This window comes from Genypterus blacodes, unplaced genomic scaffold, assembly GCF_046128005.1.
Source record: "Genypterus blacodes isolate CSIRO-AG114 ecotype Tasmania unplaced genomic scaffold, CSIRO-AGI_Gbla_v1 ptg000017l_1, whole genome shotgun sequence".
Classification (NCBI taxonomy): domain Eukaryota; kingdom Metazoa; phylum Chordata; class Actinopteri; order Ophidiiformes; family Ophidiidae; genus Genypterus; species Genypterus blacodes.
In genome coordinates this window covers 6,519,892-6,541,722 of record NW_027466831.1, presented here as the reverse complement: position 1 = coordinate 6,541,722, position 21,831 = coordinate 6,519,892, and the positions used below count along the sequence as shown (strand labels likewise).

Here is a 21,831-nt window from a genome sequence, read left to right as displayed (position 1 = left end):
CTGCATCACTTTTTCTACAAAGAAAGACCCCCAAATTATTTATTTTATCATTTTACTCACAAACACATTCAAAGCATTATTTTTATATCCAGACAATTGCCCTTGTCTTAAACGCACAATATTGTTGATATAAAAAAACGAATGCAATTTTCTGATTTAAAAAAAAGCTGTATATGTTAGTAAGTTGAAGAAATTTCAATTGGAGGATCTCTATTTTGTGTCTTTCACAGGTTTTCTGACTTTTGATCATACTGAGGGGACAGCCGAGTTCAGGACGGGGCTGTCACAAACACTCACGCTACGATACTTAGGCTGCACTGCATCTCTCTCTCTCCATCATCCATCTATTCTCCTCTTAGAACTGCCCCTCCTTTCACATCCGCACAACTGAAACAACAGAAGTAATTCGGACAGCGCTTAGAAGTCATTGTAACATGAACACACAGCACCATGCAAACGCTTGCACATATACTGACACACAACACGTGCACAGACATTCACACAAAAAGATGCAGAAAAAAAACACCATCGATGATGTTCATGTTTTCGGAGAGGATGATTACTGTACAAAGAGTATGTAGAGCAGAAAAAGGGGAAAAAAGATATATCACCATAGTAGACAGTTGGTATACACGTGCAGAGATGACCTCTCTCTTCAGAAGTCAGCCTAGAAATGATCGGGATATCCCTTCAGGCCTTGTTTTAAGAGGGCATGGCCAAACACCACATTGCATGCTAGAATGGTAGAACCTATTAGATAATCTATGGCTAGACCTCTCCTTGCCTTCCTCTTCTTTCACCCCGTCTTCCCTCTTTCTCTCTCTTTCTCTCTCTCTCTCATTTCCTTCTGTATTCCCACCTTGCCTGCTGTTGTGTTCTCCATGCCTATCTCAGTCTTTCATTCCTCTTTTTTTCCGTAGCCTAGTTTGGACTTTTTTTCGTTTTACAATTGTGCATGCACAAGCATCACGAAATTGTTGATGTTTTTAAAAGAATATTTTGTTGCTGAGGCCATGCAAAGTGTTTTGAATATTGCCCTTATATGTGGAAATTGTCTTCTGAATGCTTTACATAATTTCTGCTGTAAAATGAAATCAGAATAAAAAGAAAATTTGCACTTTAACTTATTTTTGTGTCATATTCTTTCCTTAGTAGCACTTTGTGTTTATACTTCCTATGATTACGTGAGATCTTTCCGCCATAGTGCAGGATACACACAGCTGGAGAATATCTTTGATTGACATATCCCTGAAATTGTCTGACTATATTTACACCAAATGTAAACACACAACACAACTGGTCAATAATAAACATCAGGTTTTCAAATTTTAATACTGTAACAGCGTATTTCTCTAGATTTATTTGACATAGATGCTGTTGTGTTTATATACATGCTTTGTTAGTATAGAGGTCAATAAAGTAGATGAATAAGTTGTTAACGCAATGTAAATACTGAACCACAATTCACAAATTTAATGGATTTTGGGGGATCGTGGGATTGAAGCGATTATGTATTTCTACACATTAATGTAAAATATTAGCTACTTTTAGTTTCTTTAAACTTGTCATAAATGTCACTAACCCAATGTTCAGACCACGAGAAACGTGCACTTTAAACTATTTTATACGACATTTACTTTACTTGTGTTTGTTTTGCTGTTCTTCTTACGTGTTTTGCGCATCTCTTCTGGTAATTACGGCAGTTACCGGATATACCGTAAGTGTCGCAGCTGATATAAGGACGTGGTTCGTTCCGGTGAAAAGTGCATTTCGCTGCCCCGGAGATCAACGGGTTTTAATGTAGAATCTTTTAGGTTTTTAATGACAAATGTTCTCGGTTTTAACAGCAGAGGACTTCATGTGACTATACAATGAGTCGTTTTCATTTTTTTCCTGAAGAGTCGCTTTGTTGACGCCTTCGCCTGCTGCCTAGCTCTCCATCGACTGAAGAAACAATGCAGGCCTAAGCTAGCAGCTAACATAGGCTAACGGAGGCTAATCGGCGAGTCCATCACACCGCAGTGGGATTTAAACCGGAGCCGTTTTTCGACGCAGAAACAACAAACTACCCGGTACGTCGTTGTGTCTACATTCCTACGTGTCTATATTCTACGTTGCTTCTCTTGTTGTCCCGGTAGTTTAACTCCACATTGATATTTAGCTGAGATAAGACGCTAAGAATGTAAGCTTCGCCATGTTTGAACTCGGTAGACTAGCCTTTAGCATGTTAACATTAGACATTAGTCGTCTCTTATTTTACGACATCGTCACATCTTTGTTTTAACACGTTAATGAATTAGTAACACTGGTGTATGATCGTATGTTTGCTGTTGAATGAGCGTTTCCGAGCGTTAACATGTACCGGGAGTGTTGCCTCATTACGCTGCTCTATTAAGGTCGGCAAAGTTGGATTTTATAATTTTAAACTCGTGATTATAAGATAAATTGTCATCTAACAGTTTCTAAATTAAAGTAAATTGTATTTCATGGCGCGTACATCATGTTTCTGTGCCTGTATCAGATGGCAGGGTAATGTCTGTTATATCAGTCCCATAAGTGATGCGGATGTTTACTCTCCATGGTGTTTTGTTTGTTGTCGTTGCTCCTCCAGCTATGAGCTCCCAGCTGCAGGTCTTCTCCCCTCCCTCCATCTCGTCCAGTGCCTTTTGCCGTGTCAAGAAGCTGAAGGTGGAGAGCAACCTGTGGGATGTCTCCACCACCGAGGCGTACAGCTCCATAGCGGGCCAGACGGCGTACACCTTCACCCAAGCCATGGCCATGCCGCCCTTTGCACCGTCCCTGGTCTTCCCTCCCGCTGCGCCCGGCTCCAGAGGTCAAGTGGTGGTGCGTGCGGCAGACAGCACGGGCAGTCTTCCCCGGGGTTCCAGCCGACGTGTCATCGAGCAGGCGGCGACGTCGTCTTCCTACGCTCACACCGAGACGTCCTCCGACACGAGGGGCCACCGGCACGGGCAGAAGAGGAAGATGGAAGAGGCCAGTGAAGGCAGCGGGAGCGGATGTGGCAGTGTGCAAATATTGGAGGAGCTCTCCGCTCCCGCCGCCGCCTTCTCCACCCGTACGGGCGGCGGGGGAGGAGGGGGCACCGGTCAGTCCATTCCCCACTCGGCTCCAACCACTAAGAGCAGCAGCTCCAACGGCGAGGGCGACTATCAGCTCGTGCAGCACGAGATCCTCTGCTCCGTTTCCTGTAGCTACGAAGTGCTGGAGTTCCTGGGGAGAGGCACCTTCGGACAAGTAGCCAAGTGCTGGAAGAGGGGCACCAATGAGATCGTGGCCATCAAGATCCTGAAGAATCATCCTTCATACGCTCGTCAAGGCCAGATTGAGGTACCAGACATCATCCTGCTGTTGGACTTTGTGTTATACTTAAACTCTGAATGTGAACGAGCCCCATATTACTGCATTACTCTGCGTGTTTTAAACCTCACATGAATGCAGAGCTTCCTTCTTCCTCCTTGCACAGGTGGGCATCCTGAACCGACTCAGCGCAGAGAACGCAGACGAGTACAACTTTGTGCGTTCGTACGAGTGCTTCCAACACAAAGGCCACACCTGCTTGGTGTTTGAGATGCTGGAGCAAAACCTGTACGATTTCCTCAAGCACAGCAAGTTCAGTCCGCTCCCCCTCCGGCACATCAGGCCCATCTTACAACAGGTGGGCAGATGTTGTAATCACTCCTGTCATCTAAAATGTTTTCTACATACTCATCACATAAATTCCAAACGGTCCCCATCGGTAACACCCCAGCCACATTAACCTTGTGTGGTGCGTTCAGGTGGCCACGGCTCTGATGAAGCTGAAGAGCCTGGGACTGATTCACGCAGACCTGAAGCCAGAGAACATCATGTTGGTCGACCCCCTTCGTCAGCCGTACAGGGTGAAGGTCATCGACTTCGGCTCGGCCAGTCACGTTTCCAAAGCTGTGTGCTCCACCTACTTACAGTCCCGCTACTACAGGTCGCTAACAAAAGACTTTGCTTGTTCTCTTGTAAAGTTGTAGGTTCCTTTGACACCTGCGTTAATGCTTTCATCTTCTCTGTGCCGTTCAGAGCTCCAGAGATCATCTTGGGTCTGCCGTTCTGTGAGGCCATTGACATGTGGTCGCTAGGCTGCGTGATTGCAGAGCTGTTCCTGGGTTGGCCTCTCTACCCCGGAGCCTCAGAGTACGACCAGGTACCACAGCCCCCCCGCACCTGCCCCACGTCTACACTATGAATCACAGACAATCAATGATGTCATCACCCAAGGCTGCACGTTGAGTTATTGTGTGTGTGTGTGTGTGTGTGTGTGTGTGTGTGTGTGTGTGTGTGTGTGTGTGTGTGTGTGTGTGTGTGTGTGTGTGTGTGTGTGTGTGTGTGTGTGTGTGTGTGTGTGTGTGTGTGTGTGTGTGTGTGTGTGTGTGTGTGTGTGTGTGTGTGTGTGTGTGTCTGTAGATCCGCTACATTTCTCAGACCCAAGGCCTCCCAGCAGAGTACCTGCTGAGTGCAGGAACCAAGACAAGCCGCTTCTTCAACCGAGGACCTGACTCCAGCTACCCACTGTGGAGGCTCAAGGTCCATATACCAAACACTGCAGAGGGTCCACTCAGTGATTGATTATTAAGTAATGCACGCTCATACAGTTGTACAGGTCATGATTAGTGAAAGTAAACAGAAATGTTATCTATTCTCCAGACGCCATCAGAGCATGAAATGGAGATGGGCATCAAGTCTAAGGAGGCCAGGAAGTACATCTTCAACTGTCTGGATGACATGATGCAGGTAGGTGCCCTGTTGCGTCACACACTCTTTAAGGGCCGCGTGAAGCTCGTACGCTCTACACGCTACGTCACGTGCGATGGTTTGACTGTTTACTTTGTGCGTTGGCAGGTCAACCTGTCGTCTCACTTGGAGGGAACAGACATGCTGGCTGAGAAGGCAGACAGGCGGGAGTTTATAGACCTGTTGAAGCGGATGCTCCGGCTGGACGCTGACAAGAGGATCACACCCACTAAAACTCTGGGCCACCCCTTTGTCACAATGAGCCACCTGATGGATTACCCCCATAGCTCCCAGTAAGTGTGTGTGTGTGTGTGTGTGTGTGTGTGTGTGTGGACCTTGACTGCACAGGCGTCTCCCATCACTTTGTCTGTGCTTTGTGGATGTAACGGTTGAACACTGGCGTCCTCTCCTCTGCAGCGTGAAGTCCTGCTTCCAGAACATGGAGATCTGTAAGCGCAGGAGTTCTTCCTACGATAGCAGCAAATCTCTGTATTCTGCCAACGCCGTCCCCAGCGCCGCCGCGGGCAACCTCACTGTTACCTTCAGTAGCCAACTCAACCAGCATAACCAGGTATGCTGTCAGTGTGAAGGAGCACACCTGTGGAACGTTTACCAACAGACATTAAACTAATAATGGATCTTAACTCTTTAATAACATCAGTTAAACCGGATCAAAGTCGGCCACAGCTGCACTCACTGCTAATCAAATACATTCAAGCCTGTAATTCCTTCTTTAATCCAATAGTTTCTATGTTTCTTTCATCTCTCTACTCTCTGCTTCTCTCTCATCTGGGGACTTTGGATGGAAACAATCTTTCCCTTCCCCGTTATGTCACGGTTCCTGTGTGTGACGCTCTCTGCCGCTCTCTGCCCCCTCAGGTGCCTTCAGCGGGAGGAGCAGTGCCTTTGCTCAACTACCAGCCGGCTCTGTACCAGCAGGCCACCATTAACATTCCCGGGCTGGCTCAGCAGAGCGTTCCCATTCCGACGCGTGCGGCCGGGCTGTGCGGCCAGACGGAGCCCTTTCAGCAGACTCTCATCGTCTGCCCTCCCTCCACCATCCAAGGTAGAGGAAACTGTGTGTGTGTGTGTGTGTGTGTGTGTGTGTGTGTGTGTGTGTGTGTGTGTGTGTGTGTGTGTGTGTGTGTGTGTGTGTGTGTGTGTGTGTGTGTGTGTGTGTGTGTGTGTGTGTGTGTGTGTGTGTGTGTGTGTGTGTGTGTGTGTGTGTGTGTGTGTGTGTGTGTTCGTACGTGTGTGTTCGTACGTGTGTGTTCGTACAAGTCTTTAATTCCCATCTTTGTGTCGGATGGATTTCCAGGGCTTCAGTCGTCCAACAAGAGCTCCAGCTTCCCCGTGAGGATGGAGAACTCAGTGCCCATAGTACCTCAGAACCAGTCGGCTCAGTCTTTGCAGATCCAGCCCAGTATGCTCACACAGGTAAACCTCAGCCTTTAAAGGTTCATATACAGGATAACACCTTCATAACAATACTGAAGCCAGCAGAGTAAAGCTGCTATCAAACAGGTTAGTCACGCAGGCCCCGCCCCCTTCTGAGGGACTCTGGATTGTTGTGCTGCCAAAATTCCCTCCACAGGATTGGAAGTCTGTCACCAATTGGTTCCGATTTTGTTTTGGTTTGAAGTCTTGCAGCAAAAGGTTCAGTGCATTCTGTGATTGATTCAACTGATCCCTGTTGGAATTTGAAGGGCTGTATAATTCAACAATACTGACGACACGCTTAAACCAACACAGAGGCTTCTCCTCTGTTTCAGGCGTCTTGGTCTTAGTGCCGTAGTTCATGTTGTAATGTTTCATTTTCAGCGTTCTTGTCTTCTTTGCGTTTCTACGTTGGATTGGCCACCAAAATTGTGATTGGATTGTTTACATTCATAAATCCAGCTTCCTTCCTTCTGTTTGGGGACGGAGTCCAGATGTTTAGTGGCACACAAGGCTGAGTTGTACTCTACAGGGGTCAGGGGTCAGGTGTCCACACGGCAGCGGTGCCAACAGAATCCTTGTGTCTGTGTTTGACTAACGCTGACCCGGAGTCTGCGTGTGTCAGACCACCTCTCAATCTGTCCCAACCCCCTGCCCTCCCCTATCCCCCTTCCCTCCCTCCCTCCCTCCCTCCAGGGTTCCTGCACCCCCCTGATGGTGGCCACCCTGCACCCCCCCTCAGCAGGCCTAGCCCCCCAGTACTCTCTGCCCCTGGGGCTGGGGGCTGCTGTGGGTCGGCCCACCCTCCTGGAGCACACAGCCACTGTGCTGGTAAAGACCCGAGGATGGACCACGTCTAATCTTTACTCCCTCTACCACTAACAGCACCGCCTCCCTCTGTGCCGCTGTGTGTGTGTGTGTGTGTGTGTGTGTGTGTGTGTGGGGCTGGTCTCATTTGATGCATCGTTTCGTCATACATCAGCTGTGTTCATCGTAGCTTCTTTAAGGAAAATCAGTTTTCAAAACAATCCTCTGTGGAATTTGAATGAAAACAGACCAACCCTAGTGTTTCCTTCCACTCTGAAGGAAGGAGACTTTGTTGTCGGAGGCTCCCATCCCCACACCATCCTCACTCTTCTTTGCCTTCCTTGCATTCTTACCCCATAGGTCTGCTCAGGGCATGGAGCGCATGTGTCGCTGACTTGTTCTCGTTTTGCTTGCTGCTTCTCGCTCTCGTCCCGTCTCTCTCTCTCGTTTCCAGTGCAGGAGGTCGCAGCTGCACAAGCGCTCGTCAAAAAAACAAATCCCCACTCCACAGCCTGACGCACATCTTTTGTTCCAGCCCCAGGAACATGTGGCATGTCGCTCACCCCTCGAGACGGCTCTCCAGCAGACATTTAGGCGTCTCTGTCAGCGACACTAATCTCTCTCCAGCGTTTCTTCCTCTAACTGGCATCCTGATTTCTGTGTCTACTTGTTCTTACTGACCTGACAGTTCTACAGGGCTTCAATTGTCACTGCTTTGCATGATGTCATCTTGTGGATTTGTTGCAGGGCACTGCTATAATAAAGGAATGGCTTGGGAAAGTTTGCTCGCCTCTCCAGCTTTGTGCTTTTGCCTGTGTATCAGATGGTTTCCCTCAGCATGGCTCTGTCTGTCCGGCCCCGGCCATGACATTTGGTTTCAGATACTGACTGTCTCTTGGTTTCCTGGCTGTGGCACACGCTGAAGTGTTCCGTCTGTTCTTCTCTCAGCAGGCCTGGCCCACTGGCACCCAGCAGATCCTCATACCGTCGTCATGGCAGCAGGTCCCAGGCGTGGCCATCCACAGTGCTGCCCACCAGTCGGCTGTAACCGAGTCGCCTATGGAAACGCTTCACCCAGACGCCGCCGCCCAGCAGGGCCACAGCTGGAGGTGAGTCACTGTTTAATCTGTGGGACGCGATGTAAACTAAGAGCCCAGCAGTCATCACTGATCAGTTTCTACATGTGAAACGCCATCGGGTCTAAACTCATTTAGGCTGTGTGTGGGGTTCTGTCTGATGTTCCCTCTCTCCCCATAGGAGCACGACCCAGGCCAGAACCCAGCAGGAGCGGAAGAAGGTCAAAGCCCGACGTGCGGAGAATAGAAACAGGTCGGCGCCCTTTTCTCTCTCTTCCTGTTTGGAGTTTCTTGTAGATTATCGTCATCGTATCAAATGCCGACTGCAGAACATGACTGCTTTGTATAGCTACATTTAACAAAAGGGACATTTGAAGAAATTATGATCTATAATCTCCTGCTCGAGAATGTAAATAAGGAATCTGTGCGATGTTTTTATTTACCTGATGCCAGCAGTTGAGCTGGAAATATGCTTATACTCCTGCTGTTTAACACGCAGTACTACAGGTCTGCCAGATGAGGTCACTGTGCTCCCCTGTGTTTAGACGCCTTTTATTAGCATCACACACAGCACAGCACTTAAACATCTAATCCTGACCCAGACCACATGCAGAGGGGTTGAAACTCACGCTTGTTCTGTCTCCTCAGGGGCGTGTCCTCTGGTGTGAGCCCGCCCACCTCCAGCGCCACCTTGTCCCAGCCCATCATCATCTCAGACACGCCCAGCCCGGCCGTCAGCATCATCACAATCCACAGCGACACTGACACAGAAGACGAGCGCAAGTTCCACCCTGCCAGGTCAGAACCAGACGGAACACGGAGTTCAACTTGATGTTTCTCAACGTCTGGGCTGAGAACGCCAACGCCACTAAATGCTTCCTCTGCACAATCATGCAGCTTTTTTCTACTGCAGTCATATTTCCTGTATTAGACGCCAGGCTCTTGTGTACATGTTATTAAATTCTTTCTCTGTTCCTGCAGCGTCGGTCTGAGCCAGAGGACAAATGTCATCAGTTGCGTGACCGTGCACGACTCGGATTCATCGAACGCCAGCCCCCTGACCCCTCTGCCCCGCACCCTGATCCCCGCCAGCACCGTGCCGTCACGCCAGGCCAAGTCCTTGGCGGTCGTAGCCCCCTCGGTCAAAGCCCATGTGTCTGAGAGGGGTTCTGCTTCTCGTGGCCGCCAAGAGACCGGTGAGGATGGCTCGCCACTTTACTCATGTTGGTCTCTAACACTGTGATCTGCTTTAGAGGTCTTAAAGGCTCCATGACTAAATACTCCTGTGCTTCTCAGTGAGCTACATGAAGCCTAAGCGGTCCTCCAACAAGCAGGCCTGCAGCTCAGGCGAGAGCGTGGAGCGTCACGGCCTGGTGCCCAGCCAGTCTCACCCCTTAAACCTCAGCCAGGTGAGGCTTCCTCCCGCTCACACCTTTAGATTTGGATTCTGTTTTACAATTCAAACAAAAGAGTTTTGCCATTGAACACATTTCTGTGTTGTTGCCCTCCAGGTCCAGCCGGTGGTCTCCTCGTCCCAGGAGCGCTCGGCGGTGTCCCACAGCAGCTCCTCCCTGCGTCGCCAGCAGACGTTCCCGCAGGTCGTCTCCACCTCCCACTACAACTTCCCGGACGTGTCGGCCCTGGCCACGGCCTCCACGTCCGCCTCCAGCCTGTACGGCTACCCAGCATCCACCGCCCTCACCTCGGCTTCTCAGGCCATGGAGCAGCTGCTGGGCCGCGGCCACAGCAGCCACGCTCACTCCCCCTCCGCCTATGCAGCAACGTACACCTCATCGTCCTCCTCCAGGAGAGACTCGGCCAGTCGCAAGGATTCCGTCAGCAGCCTGCTGCACGGGCTGCCCACAGCCTACCAGCACCAGTTCGCCGCCGGGTCGCCGTACGTCAGCGTGACGCCGCGGGCCGACGCTTACGCCGCCTACCAGCTCAGCCCGAGGCGCCTGGCTCAGTACCCCTACCTATAAAGAGTCGCAGCACGTGTTAACAATCGTCCTACACAGATTTTCACAATGGAACGTTTAAACAGAATTTCTAGTCGAACAACTGTTGGTAGATGAAGGGGGTGTGGTCTTATTTTACTGCTGCAATTTGACCTCCAGCTCATTTTACGCGCTCTTTTAGACTGATTTAGTGTTTTTGACATGTTTGTCCGTATTATTTGATATTGTAACTGTTATCCCCCCTGCCCCCCCCCCTTTTCATTTAAGCTCATATTCTACCCCCCATCTTAATCCAGATGAACTACTAAGGCATTGCGTATTTTACACCCGTCGGTCCTGCGGGTTCGTGTGAAAAGAGAATCGTCCTGTCGCACGCGGCGATCACACACACACACACACTCGGCGCCAGTGGAGCGCTCGCAGGCGGAGGGCCGTCGGTTTCTAATGAGCTTGGTGACGACGGGTTCACACTAATCCACTGTGTTTTAACATAATCATGACTGTACCTTTAACCGTGTCTCTGTTTACTCACAAAAAGTCTTTTACTATTTTTAAATTATGTTATGCGTCCGTGTAAGGTAGCAAGAAGGAAGGAAAGAAGGAAGGAAGCAAGGCGAGGGTCTTGGTCGCCCCTGGACACCACCGAGAGATGTTTTTACAAAGGAGAAAAAAAAAGGTGAGAAAGGTTAAAACTGTGATGGATCTGTGTTTTATTTAAGTGCACATGTAATAGACTCTTAATGTAGTAACGATGTGTAGGGAGGGTAAATCAACGTGCTTTATGCAACAGAGGTTTAAACTGCGTGGCCCGAGTGCTGAATGTGTGTGTGGAGGACAGAGGAGCGGCACTGAGGAAAGGAAGAGCTTCTGTTGTGTAAAAAGAAAAAAAAGATCATGTTTTGTCCCTCTTTTCTCCTTTTAACAAAAAAAAAAAGAATGATGTCACATTGGATGAAAAATGAAATATCTGATTGATTGATTTGGTCCTACTCATGATAGTGTTTCTATATTTAAAGAATTGTTGCGTATATATTTCCCGGTGCAGACACTCTGAAACTGTAAAGCTGTTCCACTGCTGTAGGGAGTTACTGACTGACAGACAGACGTACACAATCTGTGAACACGCGGCGCGACGAGCTAGCCGTCACCGCCACGTGTGTCGGGGTCGTCGTAGTTCTTTTGGATGTGGTCACATGCCATACAAGTCATCCCGTCGCACGACAACGTTTCTAAGTCGTGTCTGAATATAAGGATTCAACTTACACCTTAGTAAAGTCACTTTGTTTCTGTGACGCTGAACCAGAAGATGAGTCACTTCTGAGTACACCCCCCCCCCCCCCTCTCCCCCCGGCCCCCTCCCCCACCGCCTGCAGTCCCAGCAGATCGTTGTGAGACATGAAAGCGTTTGACTAAATCCTTCCCTGTTTGTGTTTGCATCAGTTTTGTGTTGTCTGAATATTTAACTGTGTTTCTTCTTAACATAGTATAGTTAAGAGGCTATTTGGTAGAACTAATTCAGGGAAAAGGTTTCAGCTCAAATAACCCACTGTCACTGTTTTCAATAAAATAATCACAACTTCACAACATCCCGGTTCACTTTCATTGATTTACCAAGGCTGGGCAAGTTAACGTGTTAAAGCAGTAACCATCACAAGAAGAATACACAAGTTGTACAATAAGGAGAGGACCACAGAAGCGACGACGTTACAACGCACACCAACTGTTGCTCTCACTGGAGACTACTGGACATCGCTGCGGAACCATGAAAGGATGCAAGAGACATGATGCTGCTAATGCTAGACCTGCTTCCTTCTGCCCTATTTGTTTATGTTTGCACCTTTTCTGTTTACAAAAGATTGCACTGCTTCTGTGGCTTCACTTTCATTTATTGACTTTGGAGTGTAACACAGCTGTTCAGCCCTCATAGCCGTTGTGTGTGTGTGTATATAAACGTGTGTCACATGCTCACATCTCATGTTTTGTTTTTCTTTTTGTGTCCTTTCTGGTGTTTTGTGTTGCACACCTCTTCATCCCCATGCCTCCTCCCCCTAACCCTCATATTCGCCGCCCTGTTTTCCCAGCAGCCACCTGCAACATGCCCATGTGACCACACTTGCTGATTGGGTGGGGTGTGTCTTTGCAGGTCATAGAGCCCCATTCCTAAACACCGACCTACAAATACAGTATGTAAGCGGAGTTCCACAGGGAGCATCAGACGTCCCCTGAAAACATGGAAAAAGATGGAATTCCCCTTCGTCATCATGATCCTCCAGAGTGCTTGTGTGTGTGTGTATGTGTTTGTGTGATGTCATACTTAGGTAGCCTGTATGTGCATGTTGTGTTGTGTGTTTGTTGTTGTAAATGTGTGCCAAACATCAAGTCACTGCACTGGCCGAGGCTCCAGCACACTGATCCATCAAGTCTCAACAGTTGGGTGGTTTGTCTTCCAGTGATTTTACGTTTTCTACCTGTCCTATGGTTACCTCAACCTACATTTGTGCCAACTCAAAACAATACTGATCATTCATAAACCTTTTTGTTTTAAATTGCATAGTGTTTCTTTCATTCATAGTTTTGCTCATTCCGACTGTACGAACTGCAAATACAAGTGAAATATCAAATGTTGAGAAAAGGCTACAAACAATGAGGTCTACTCATTTATTGACATTAATGTCACGCAGCTGCTGTACACCTTATTGTTCTGTTATTGAAGACACTAACTGCTGTTTCTTACTCGCTGTGTCATTGTAGCGCTCAGCAATCAACTGATGGAAACCAGAAGCTGCTGTAGAATCTGAAAAGCTTTAGTTTCACAGGGTAGTTTGTAAGTATGGCTCATATTTTTCTATGTGTAATAACTTTGTGAAGAGATTCGCCAAAATTCAATAAGTATTTTCCGGGAATTACGTCACTTCCGGACTTGCGCAGACCCCGATTGTCAATTCCTGCGCAGGTCCGGAAGTGACGTAATTTCCGGGGATTACGTCACTTCCGGACTTGCGCAGACCCCGATTGACATTTTCTGCGCAGGTCCGGAAGTGACGTAATTTCCGGGAATTACGTCACTTCCGGACTTGCGCAGACCCCGATTGTCAATTCCTGCGCAGGTCCGGAAGTGACGTATTTTCCGGGAATTACGTCACTTCCGGACTTGCGCAGACCCCGATTGACATTTTCTGCGCAGGTCCGGAAGTGACGTAATTTCGGAAAAATACGTCACTTCCGGAGTTGCGCAGACCCCGATTGACATTTTCTGCGCAGGTCCGGAAGTGACGTAATTTCGGAAAAATACGTCACTTCCGGACTTGCGCAGACCCCGATTGACATTTTCTGCGCAGGTCCGGAAGTGACGTAATTCCCGGAAATTACGTCACTTCCGGACTTGCGCAGACCCCGATTGACATTTTCTGCGCAGGTCCGGATGTGACGTAATTTCGGAAAAATACGTCACTTCCGGAGTTGCGCAGACCCCGATTGACATTTTCTGCGCAGGTCCGGAAGTGACGTAATTTCGGAAAAATACGTCACTTCCGGACTTGCGCAGACCCCGATTGACATTTTCTGCGCAGGTCCGGAAGTGACGTAATTCCCGGAAATTACGTCACTTCCGGACTTGCGCAGACCCCGATTGACATTTTCTGCGCAGGTCCGGAAGTGACGTAATTTCGGAAAAATACGTCACTTCCGGAGTTGCGCAGACCCCGATTGACATTTTCTGCGCAGGTCCGGAAGTGACGTAATTCCCGGAAATGACGTCACTTCCGGAGTTGCGCAGACCCCGATTGACATTTTCTGCGCAGGTCCGGAAGTGACGTAATTTCGGAAAAATACGTCACTTCCGGACTTGCGCAGACCCCGATTGACATTTTCTGCGCAGGTCCGGAAGTGACGTAATTTCGGAAAAATACGTCACTTCCGGAGTTGCGCAGACCCCGATTGACATTTTCTGCGCAGGTCCGGAAGTGACGTAATTTCGGAAAAATACGTCACTTCCGGAGTTGCGCAGACCCCGATTGACATTTTCTGCGCAGGTCCGGAAGTGACGTAATTTCGGAAAAATACGTCACTTCCGGACTTGCGCAGACCCCGATTGACATTTTCTGCGCAGGTCCGGAAGTGACGTAATTCCCGGAAATTACGTCACTTCCGGACTTGCGCAGACCCCGATTGACATTTGTTCCGATTACATGATAAGTACACACAATAGGGGTAATTTCGGAAAAATACGTCACTACCGGAGTCGCGCAGACCCCGATTGACATTTTCTGCGCAGGTCCGGAAGTGACGTAATTTTCGCCATTTCCGAAAATGACGTCATTCCCGGACCTGCGCAGCAACTGTCAACCTTCCCATGGGGAAGCAGAGGTATAATTCCACTGTCGGCCTAAAGGGCAGAGATGCACAAATTAATTTGTTAATACAGATTAACACATCTGTAAACATGCTAACCTGTTGGCTGGAGAGCCATCCATGACCCTGCGGATCAGAACGCCGTGAGCCACGTCCGGGAACATCGGGTCTCTCGGCTTTAGCTCGGAAACAATGCTGGAGTGAAATGACAGACACACACAACGCGTCAAAGAAAACAGACAGATGTCAGCACATTGATCTGGCTTTATGTTAAAGCAGAGAATTTCAAGCTCAACATGCCACATGAAATGAAATACATTTAACGACAATACTTATTTACATTTAATTTAATCTAATAAAGGCAATTTAACTTAACACAAGTTAATACATTAAATTAAATTAAAAAAACATTTGAAACACTTAAACACATTTCATTACAGTTATAAATATAGAAAGAAATAGAAATAAAACAATGACATAACATTTTCACCTTTGGAATTAGACCCAAAACACACAGCGTACTTACAGGCACACACTACTAGATTGTCATGGAGCAGATATATTTATGTTGTACAGCAGGGCATGGATCAAAGGTATTACACTGACCACCACTACTCACAAACGCTACTTAAGAACCGGTTCCCATCAGGGCTGCGTTCTCTCTCCTCTGCTCTTCTCCTTATACGCCAACACCTGCAGTCATATGTCGCTCCAGCTCCTGAAGTTCATGGAAGACACCACGCTCATTGGACTCATCTCTGATTGGGACGAGTCCGCCTACAGGCGGGAGATTGACCGTCTGATGAATTGGTGCAGGCAGAACAATCTGGAGATTAATGCTCTGAACACAAAGGAGATGGTTGTGGATTTCTGACTCAACGCAGCCTCGCCCGCTATCATTGTGTGTGATCCCCAGCTGACACCGTGGAGTCCTTTCGATTCCTGGGATCCATCATCTCCCAGGACCCCGAGCTCAATATCAGCTCCCACTTGCTGAAGAAGTTCAACCTGCCAAATACAATGATGGTGCATATCTACTCTTCCATCATTGAGTCCATCCTCACCTCCTCCATCACAATCTAGTTCGCACACAAGTAAAATATGAATGAACTATGTACAGTAACACACTTACAGTAATGTTTTAAAGAGGCATGTACTGGACTGTTACACAATTCAATGTATTTACCTCAGACTGATAACTGTTAAACGGAGAGAACATTCAGACCACTCAAGGTTTACACAATAAGTTTATAATTGTGAAGTAAACACATTTGTTAAGAACAGGTACTACAAACATACAAGTACGAGGAAAATAAAATAAAAGGCTTGATATAAATTGCTGTTAATAGTTTTCTTTTCAAGAAAATAGAAATTGTGTGACTTTAGCTTAAAATACATTGTTGTCAGCAGCCCCAGACTCAGTGGTGACCTGCTGGAAAAAGGAATCCTTTGCACCAAAACCCAAGACACTGCTGTGGAACGCTGCAGATATCACATGAAGTGCACAAGCGGCAGCCAAACTGAGGTCAGACTCATACAGATACATTAATAAGGGGCGGGGCCTTAAAGAGGGACTGAGAACGTTGGGGAGAAACTGTAGTGTCCAGTCTGGTCCAGCAGTGAGCAGGCTGAGCATGGACACAGTTAACATGGTCCAGAGCAGCAGCAGCTCCTCTCCCAGCAGGAGGTACTGCCGGCCCTGCAGGGGGGCGAGGGTGAGGTGCGGCAAGGTGAAGAGGGAGCTGCTCTCTGACGTGCTGCCCAGCAGACGACTCGCCCAATCTGAAAGAGATGAAACACAGATCATCACTGTGCTTCTTCAGAGCTTTGCGGAAACATGTAAAGCGTTGTCAGGACGATGGGTTACTTCACCTGTGGGCAGTAGAAGCATGGGCCCATGGGAGACTGCAGCCGGTGCCGCTGACTCGGAGACCTTCAAAATCTTCTTCTGCTCTTGTTGGTCGTTGAGCAATGCTCCCTGGGGAAAACATCAAACACAGAGGCTCAAACCCTGCATGTGTAAAAGCCTGATGTGTGAAGATAAGATAAGATGAAAAGTTTGTTATCCCGAGGGAAATTACTGTGCAACACTTACAGTACAGCATGAAAACGAGAACAAGATATCAGAAATCACCCAAACTAGTGCAATAAAGAAATGTGCAAGAATGCAAGTAGATAATAAGTACATGATAAGTACACACAATAGGGGTACGAAGTACATACAATGGGGGGAACAGTACATGACAGTATAAGTATAGAAGGAGGACACGGTTGCAAGTGCAAATGTGCATCTGACTGTGAGGTATGAGTAATTACAATCTAAAACAATCTAAGAACAATGTCTGGCGGTTGATGACTCACCTGTCCAAGAATTTCAGACAGTTTTCTTTTGCGCTGTAGGTTCTGAGCTGCCAAGGTCCTGAGTGACGCTTCTTTGTTTAACTGCGAGAGCCTGCAACACAGTAACAGTGACTTAGCAACATAAATTAGATCTGCCGCAGGAAATGCAGTAAGGTTTGTTGACACGTTCTTTACCTCTTAGCGATTGTTGCGGCTGGATCGGGAGCATCCATCGTCTCGGGCGGCGCCTGGCCGGTGATGCTGCTGCTGATGCGCGACTGCTTTGTCCGCTGAATGGCGAGCTGGGATAGGAGCTGTGCACCTCCTGTGTGCTGTGAGCAGGAGAGATTTAAAAAGATGTGAGTGATCCACACGACATGGGCTCCTCCGGTGTCAGGCTGGGCAGCTGGAAGTCATCGTCCATGGGGATGTAGGGAGCCAACATGTCCAGGTCCAAGCCTCCCATTGCCTTTGAGACACAGACAAAGATACAATGAGTGAATGAGGGATGAGGAAACCTTCCCTACATTAGATCAAGGATGTCCTCAGTACAGTCGTCTTAACCGTAACATACCTGTGTGGTGACTGGCGTCCTGGGTTGTGTATCAATGGCAAACAGCTTCTCAACCAAGTCTAGTTTGAAATCTGAGCTCATGTCTGAGTCCATGGGGAAGCAGAGGTATATTCCACTGTAGGTCTAAAGGGCAGAGATGCACACGTTAACACATCTGTAAACATGCTAACCTGTTGGCTGGAGAGCCATCATGACCCTGTGGATCAGGATGCTGTGAGCCACGTCCGGGAACATAGGGTCTCTCGGCTTTAGCTCGGCAACGATGCTGGAGTGAAATGACAGACACACAAAACGCGTCAAAGCTGATGGTGAGATATTGTGCAGCTTCGCCACCAGATGTCATGACTTCTAGGCATTTACCTCTGTGTCAGCGTCATCACACCAATGTACCGCCGCTTAGTCCCTGGGTCACCGAACCACCAACCTTAGAAATTGTGAAGAAAACAGACAGATGTCAGCAAAACGATCTGGCTTTAAGCTTAAGCAGAGAATTTCAAACTCAACATGCCACATGAAATGAACTTAATGAAAATAAAGTTATTTTAATCTAATAAAATAAAATAAATCAGAGTAAACAAAAGTTGATAAAATAAAAATAAATCAGAATAGAATAGAATAGCTTTTATTGTCATATTACATGAGAAAACAAGAAAATGCATTTGTGCTGGGCCTGAATCTCAGGAAAAATAAATAAACGACATAAATAAACAACAACAAACAATAAATAAACACACAGTTCCATTTAAGTTATAAATATATAAATTAAATAAAAAATAAAACAATGAAATAAAATGTTCACGTTTGGTTTTAGACCCAAAACACACACACTGTATTTACAGGCACACACTACAACGTCATGGCGCAGATATGTTTATGTTGTAGAGCAGCGGTATTCAACTAAAATGTAAAGGTCTGGAAGATCATAATGTCTAACTATGTAGTGTGATATTTAATAGACTAGTTGTATCAACATCTGCATGTAAGCAATACCCGACTGTCAAATCAATTGAATTTAGTACGATTTTGACAATATTTATTGTCACGTAACATAGAACATATATGTATCGCTGCATTTCAAAATGTAAGTACAAAACAATTAAAATGCTTAACTTAAACAAACTAAAGGAAGCAACAGTCTCAACAAATTTCACAAATAATAAATCTCAACACAAAACGAGGAAAGAATAATCCTAGCAGCTCTGAGGGAACACCGAGTGTGTGGAACCTGGTGGACATTTGTCATATCGGGCTCTAAGACCACTTGTTTTCTGTGATCTCACTTTAGATTCTAGCGGCTATGTTTGTTCATAAGATAGATAAGATAAGATAAGATAAGATAAAAGTGTATTATCCCGAAGGAAATTACTGTGCAACAATTACAGTACAGTGCAGAATGAGACTAGAACGAGAAATCACCAAACCTAGTGCAATATAGGGAAACGTGCAAGAGTGCATGCAGATAATGTTCAGATAAGATTTATGTTTTGTCTCATAATGCCGTTTGCCACCGTTTCTGAACATACGAAACAAACTGGTTTAGTGCTCCGACTATACTTTTTTTAGAGCGCGCCATTTTGTCTCCCTTACTCCGTCACTCCTCTGTTTCTCAACTTTCTCCGGCTAAGTCGTCTGTATATATCTCTTAGTTTTAACATTAACACACACTGGACACCCAAGAAAACATGTCGACTATTTGCTAAAGCAGAGAAATTGAAGCTAGATATTTTCACTTACCTGTGTCGCTCTTTCTTTTTCCGCTTCCGTCCTGAACTTCGCTCTAAGTCAATCACCTGTCTGCTCGTAGAGTCACAATATTTACCGCCAAAAGGCACGAGCCTGATTGGCTTGAGTAGTATCACGTGCGATGGCTGAACTCGCATGCAATTGGTCTCTGCGTTTTCATTGCTAATCTATTACCGTAAAAACTGTAAAAGCGGCGCCAGTCATAATAGAGGAGTCCCGTCTTTTAAACCATAGCCTTACAGGGTTACGTGTAAAATAGATAAATAAATAAAGGAAATTAGAAAATTGTGCATGTTCAAATAAAGTCATTAACTTAAATAAACTTAAAAAAAATAAAGTTTAAAATTTGAATTTCAACATCCTTGCCTGCCACACGATAATTATTAAAGTAACCGGAAGCTCTGCTGTTTAAATCGCTACTACGCGACTAATAGTAAAAGTTCCGTTTTTATTTCTATATTTACATCTATTTTTGTATTACAATTCGAAAAAATTCGATTTTCGGCCATAGAATTCCAGTATAAATTCCGAAAAATCGCTACTGTTTATCGCCTATCGTTTCGTGTTTTCTATAGTATTCCATTTAAGAACACTTAATGGCATTGTGCATTTTAACTAAAAGGTGCTTGGCAAAAAAAAATCCACTTGCTTGTTAGTGTTGTAATGTGTCTAACGCTAGGAGTCTTGTTTATAAATAAGTCGGTTACCGTTTGTCATGGCGATATACATATATAAATATAACTACATACTGAGGAATTGTATGTAAAATGCTATACTATCAGCCAGGTGATAAATAGGTTCTATCTTATGGACTACTACGTATGGACCTACGTAGACCCTTAAACTTTGTCTTTAGATGCGCAGGAGCGATTTCCTTTTTTCTACTGCGCAGGCGCGAGAGAAAATGGTTTTGTAATGTGTCTTAGAAAACCAAGAAAACCAAGAGAACCTCAACCTGGGTGAGTAACAGACAGTGTATTTTCTTCTTCGAAAAGAAGCAGATAGCGAATGGTTTGCTAAAATGCCCTGCTAAGCAGAGTAGTTTATTTGCATTTACTATGAAAACATACAATATCACACAAGGTAACTGAAGCATGTAAAACTGGGCATTTGCAGTATAATCACACAATCCCCCCACCCCCCATCATTTACATTTTGTATTTTATGACATAAGAGCAACAGAAAACGCAAACTCCTTTGCTCTTAAATCAATTCTGTTGAAACAAAAGATACACAGTAGAACCATCTTTTTACTAAATACAATGTACAACAGTAAATTATGAGCAATTCTGAAAGCCTGGGCCATAGCGTGTCTCTGTTCTGTCTGTGTTCCCCTCACTGCCCTGCTGAGCTGTGATCCCTACAAATGTCCATAACAGACTGGCCAAGGCAGATCTATAAATAAAGAGAACAAAAAAACAAAATAAACTACTAAAAAGAAAATTACATACAGAACAAAATGTTGGTTCTCTTCATTTGTCTCCTTGAGTGGCCCTATGTAGATGGATGCTGCACTGGTCAGCTAAGCCAATTAGAAGAAAGGTCTTGGTCTCCAATTACATCTATGCTGAAACTGGATTCACTGCTTGGCTCATGGGCTCGTGGTCTGACTAGTGAACAAACACTCGCTGTCACGCTGCTATTTTCTGGTCACTCAATATGTTGACACGCACATCGCACTCTGATTTTAAGACAATGATTCGTTCACACGCTTGAGTAAACTGGTTTTCAATCTGGATTACAGTGTTTACATTTGAAAACAAACTGAATTATTGCCTTTGAGCAATTCGTCAGCCGAAAGTATTGCAGCGGTGGATAAGGCGTCACACCCTCACACAGGTGCAGGGTGGCGAGGTGTTCAATTCAGAGCTGTGGCGTGTTTGTGACGCATTCTGGGTGACAAACCAAAACTATTCCAGTACATTTCCATAACACAGATTCCTTCTGGAATGAAATCATCAAGATAGTTTAGAGGTCTGCAGAGACCTTTGCCACCACAAAGTGAAGATGGATGGAATGGTTTGTGGTCCTCAAAGTATTGGAAATTGACATTTATTATACAACAACACAGCTGCTCCCCTGTCTCACCAGACCAAAGCTCACTGTGAACATGACGCTGGGACTCGCACTCATGAGTAGGAAATAGTGGATTGAACAGAGTAACTGTGACAATGAGAAGATCATTTAGGCTTTTCAGCACCACAGATGGGATCTTATCCACCTTCATGGTAGTTGGTTGCCAGCAGAGGTGTGTGTTATGTGAGGAGACGCCCGTTATGATGCACCGGTCACAGTGAACGCTACGTTCTCTTCTGCAAAGAAATCTGATTATATAAAAAGATGATATCTGAGTAATACTGTTGTAGAGTACTTGTAATTCCCATCATGCCCTCTGCTCAGATTGCTTCACTACACTTTACTTCACCACTGGATTTGTTTTTCTGAGGCAACTGTCCTTAATTTGACGATTACCGTGCCAGAGATGCAATATTTCAATAAGCTTTAATCAATCACTGTACATTCAATATGCCAGATGGATAAACTGCAAAGATGATTATGAACTAAAAGTTGTTAAGCTTTGTGAGAGCCTCCAGCTGCGGCTCAGGAAAACACTGTGATCCATTAACGCGTTCTCAATTCAATGCTCGCCTGCAGCCCATGAGCCAAGCATGTCCCCCCCCCCCATTACTGAGCGGATCACCACCGTTTTAACAAGCCCCTCTATTCCCCGTCCCCACCCACCCCCCCACCTCCTCCTCCTCCT

The 21,831-nt window shown here is 46.3% G+C and overlaps 2 protein-coding genes across 9 annotated transcripts; one reads left to right on the top strand and one right to left on the bottom strand.

Annotated features, from left to right (window-relative positions):
• The first annotated feature begins 1,731 nt into the window (after window positions 1-1,731).
• hipk1b (homeodomain interacting protein kinase 1b) lies at window positions 1,732-10,908 on the top strand. 4 transcript variants are annotated; one of them, XM_076140956.1, is made up of 18 exons: window positions 1,732-2,072; window positions 2,612-3,348; window positions 3,485-3,676; window positions 3,798-3,979; window positions 4,072-4,195; window positions 4,456-4,575; window positions 4,696-4,782; window positions 4,891-5,075; window positions 5,200-5,353; window positions 5,662-5,848; window positions 6,101-6,219; window positions 6,916-7,050; window positions 7,978-8,135; window positions 8,284-8,355; window positions 8,751-8,900; window positions 9,084-9,298; window positions 9,399-9,511; window positions 9,614-10,908. In XM_076140956.1, the coding sequence occupies exons 2-18, from the start codon at window positions 2,614-2,616 to the stop codon at window positions 10,082-10,084; spliced, it is 3,399 nt and encodes a 1,132-aa protein (XP_075997071.1). In that variant the 5' UTR covers window positions 1,732-2,072; window positions 2,612-2,613; the 3' UTR covers window positions 10,085-10,908. The 4 variants fall into 4 exon arrangements, with proteins under 4 accessions (XP_075997071.1, XP_075997070.1, XP_075997073.1 ...); XM_076140955.1 differs by having other exon boundaries at window positions 7,975-8,135; XM_076140958.1 differs by lacking the exon at window positions 6,916-7,050.
• Window positions 10,909-15,476: 4,568 nt separating this feature from the next.
• Window positions 15,477-19,164, bottom strand: LOC142991150 (hypoxia-inducible factor 1-alpha-like). 5 transcript variants are annotated; one of them, XM_076141173.1, is made up of 8 exons: window positions 19,059-19,156; window positions 17,685-17,748; window positions 17,495-17,589; window positions 17,325-17,383; window positions 16,946-17,219; window positions 16,772-16,862; window positions 16,283-16,388; window positions 15,477-16,192 (listed from the first exon to the last, which is right to left on the bottom strand). In XM_076141173.1, the coding sequence occupies exons 5-8, from the start codon at window positions 16,981-16,983 to the stop codon at window positions 15,798-15,800; spliced, it is 630 nt and encodes a 209-aa protein (XP_075997288.1). In that variant the 5' UTR covers window positions 16,984-17,219; window positions 17,325-17,383; window positions 17,495-17,589; window positions 17,685-17,748; window positions 19,059-19,156; the 3' UTR covers window positions 15,477-15,797. The 5 variants fall into 5 exon arrangements, with proteins under 5 accessions (XP_075997288.1, XP_075997291.1, XP_075997289.1 ...); XM_076141176.1 differs by having other exon boundaries at window positions 16,283-16,437; window positions 17,325-17,589; window positions 19,059-19,164; XM_076141174.1 differs by lacking the exon at window positions 17,325-17,383.
• Window positions 19,165-21,831: the final 2,667 nt, after the last annotated feature.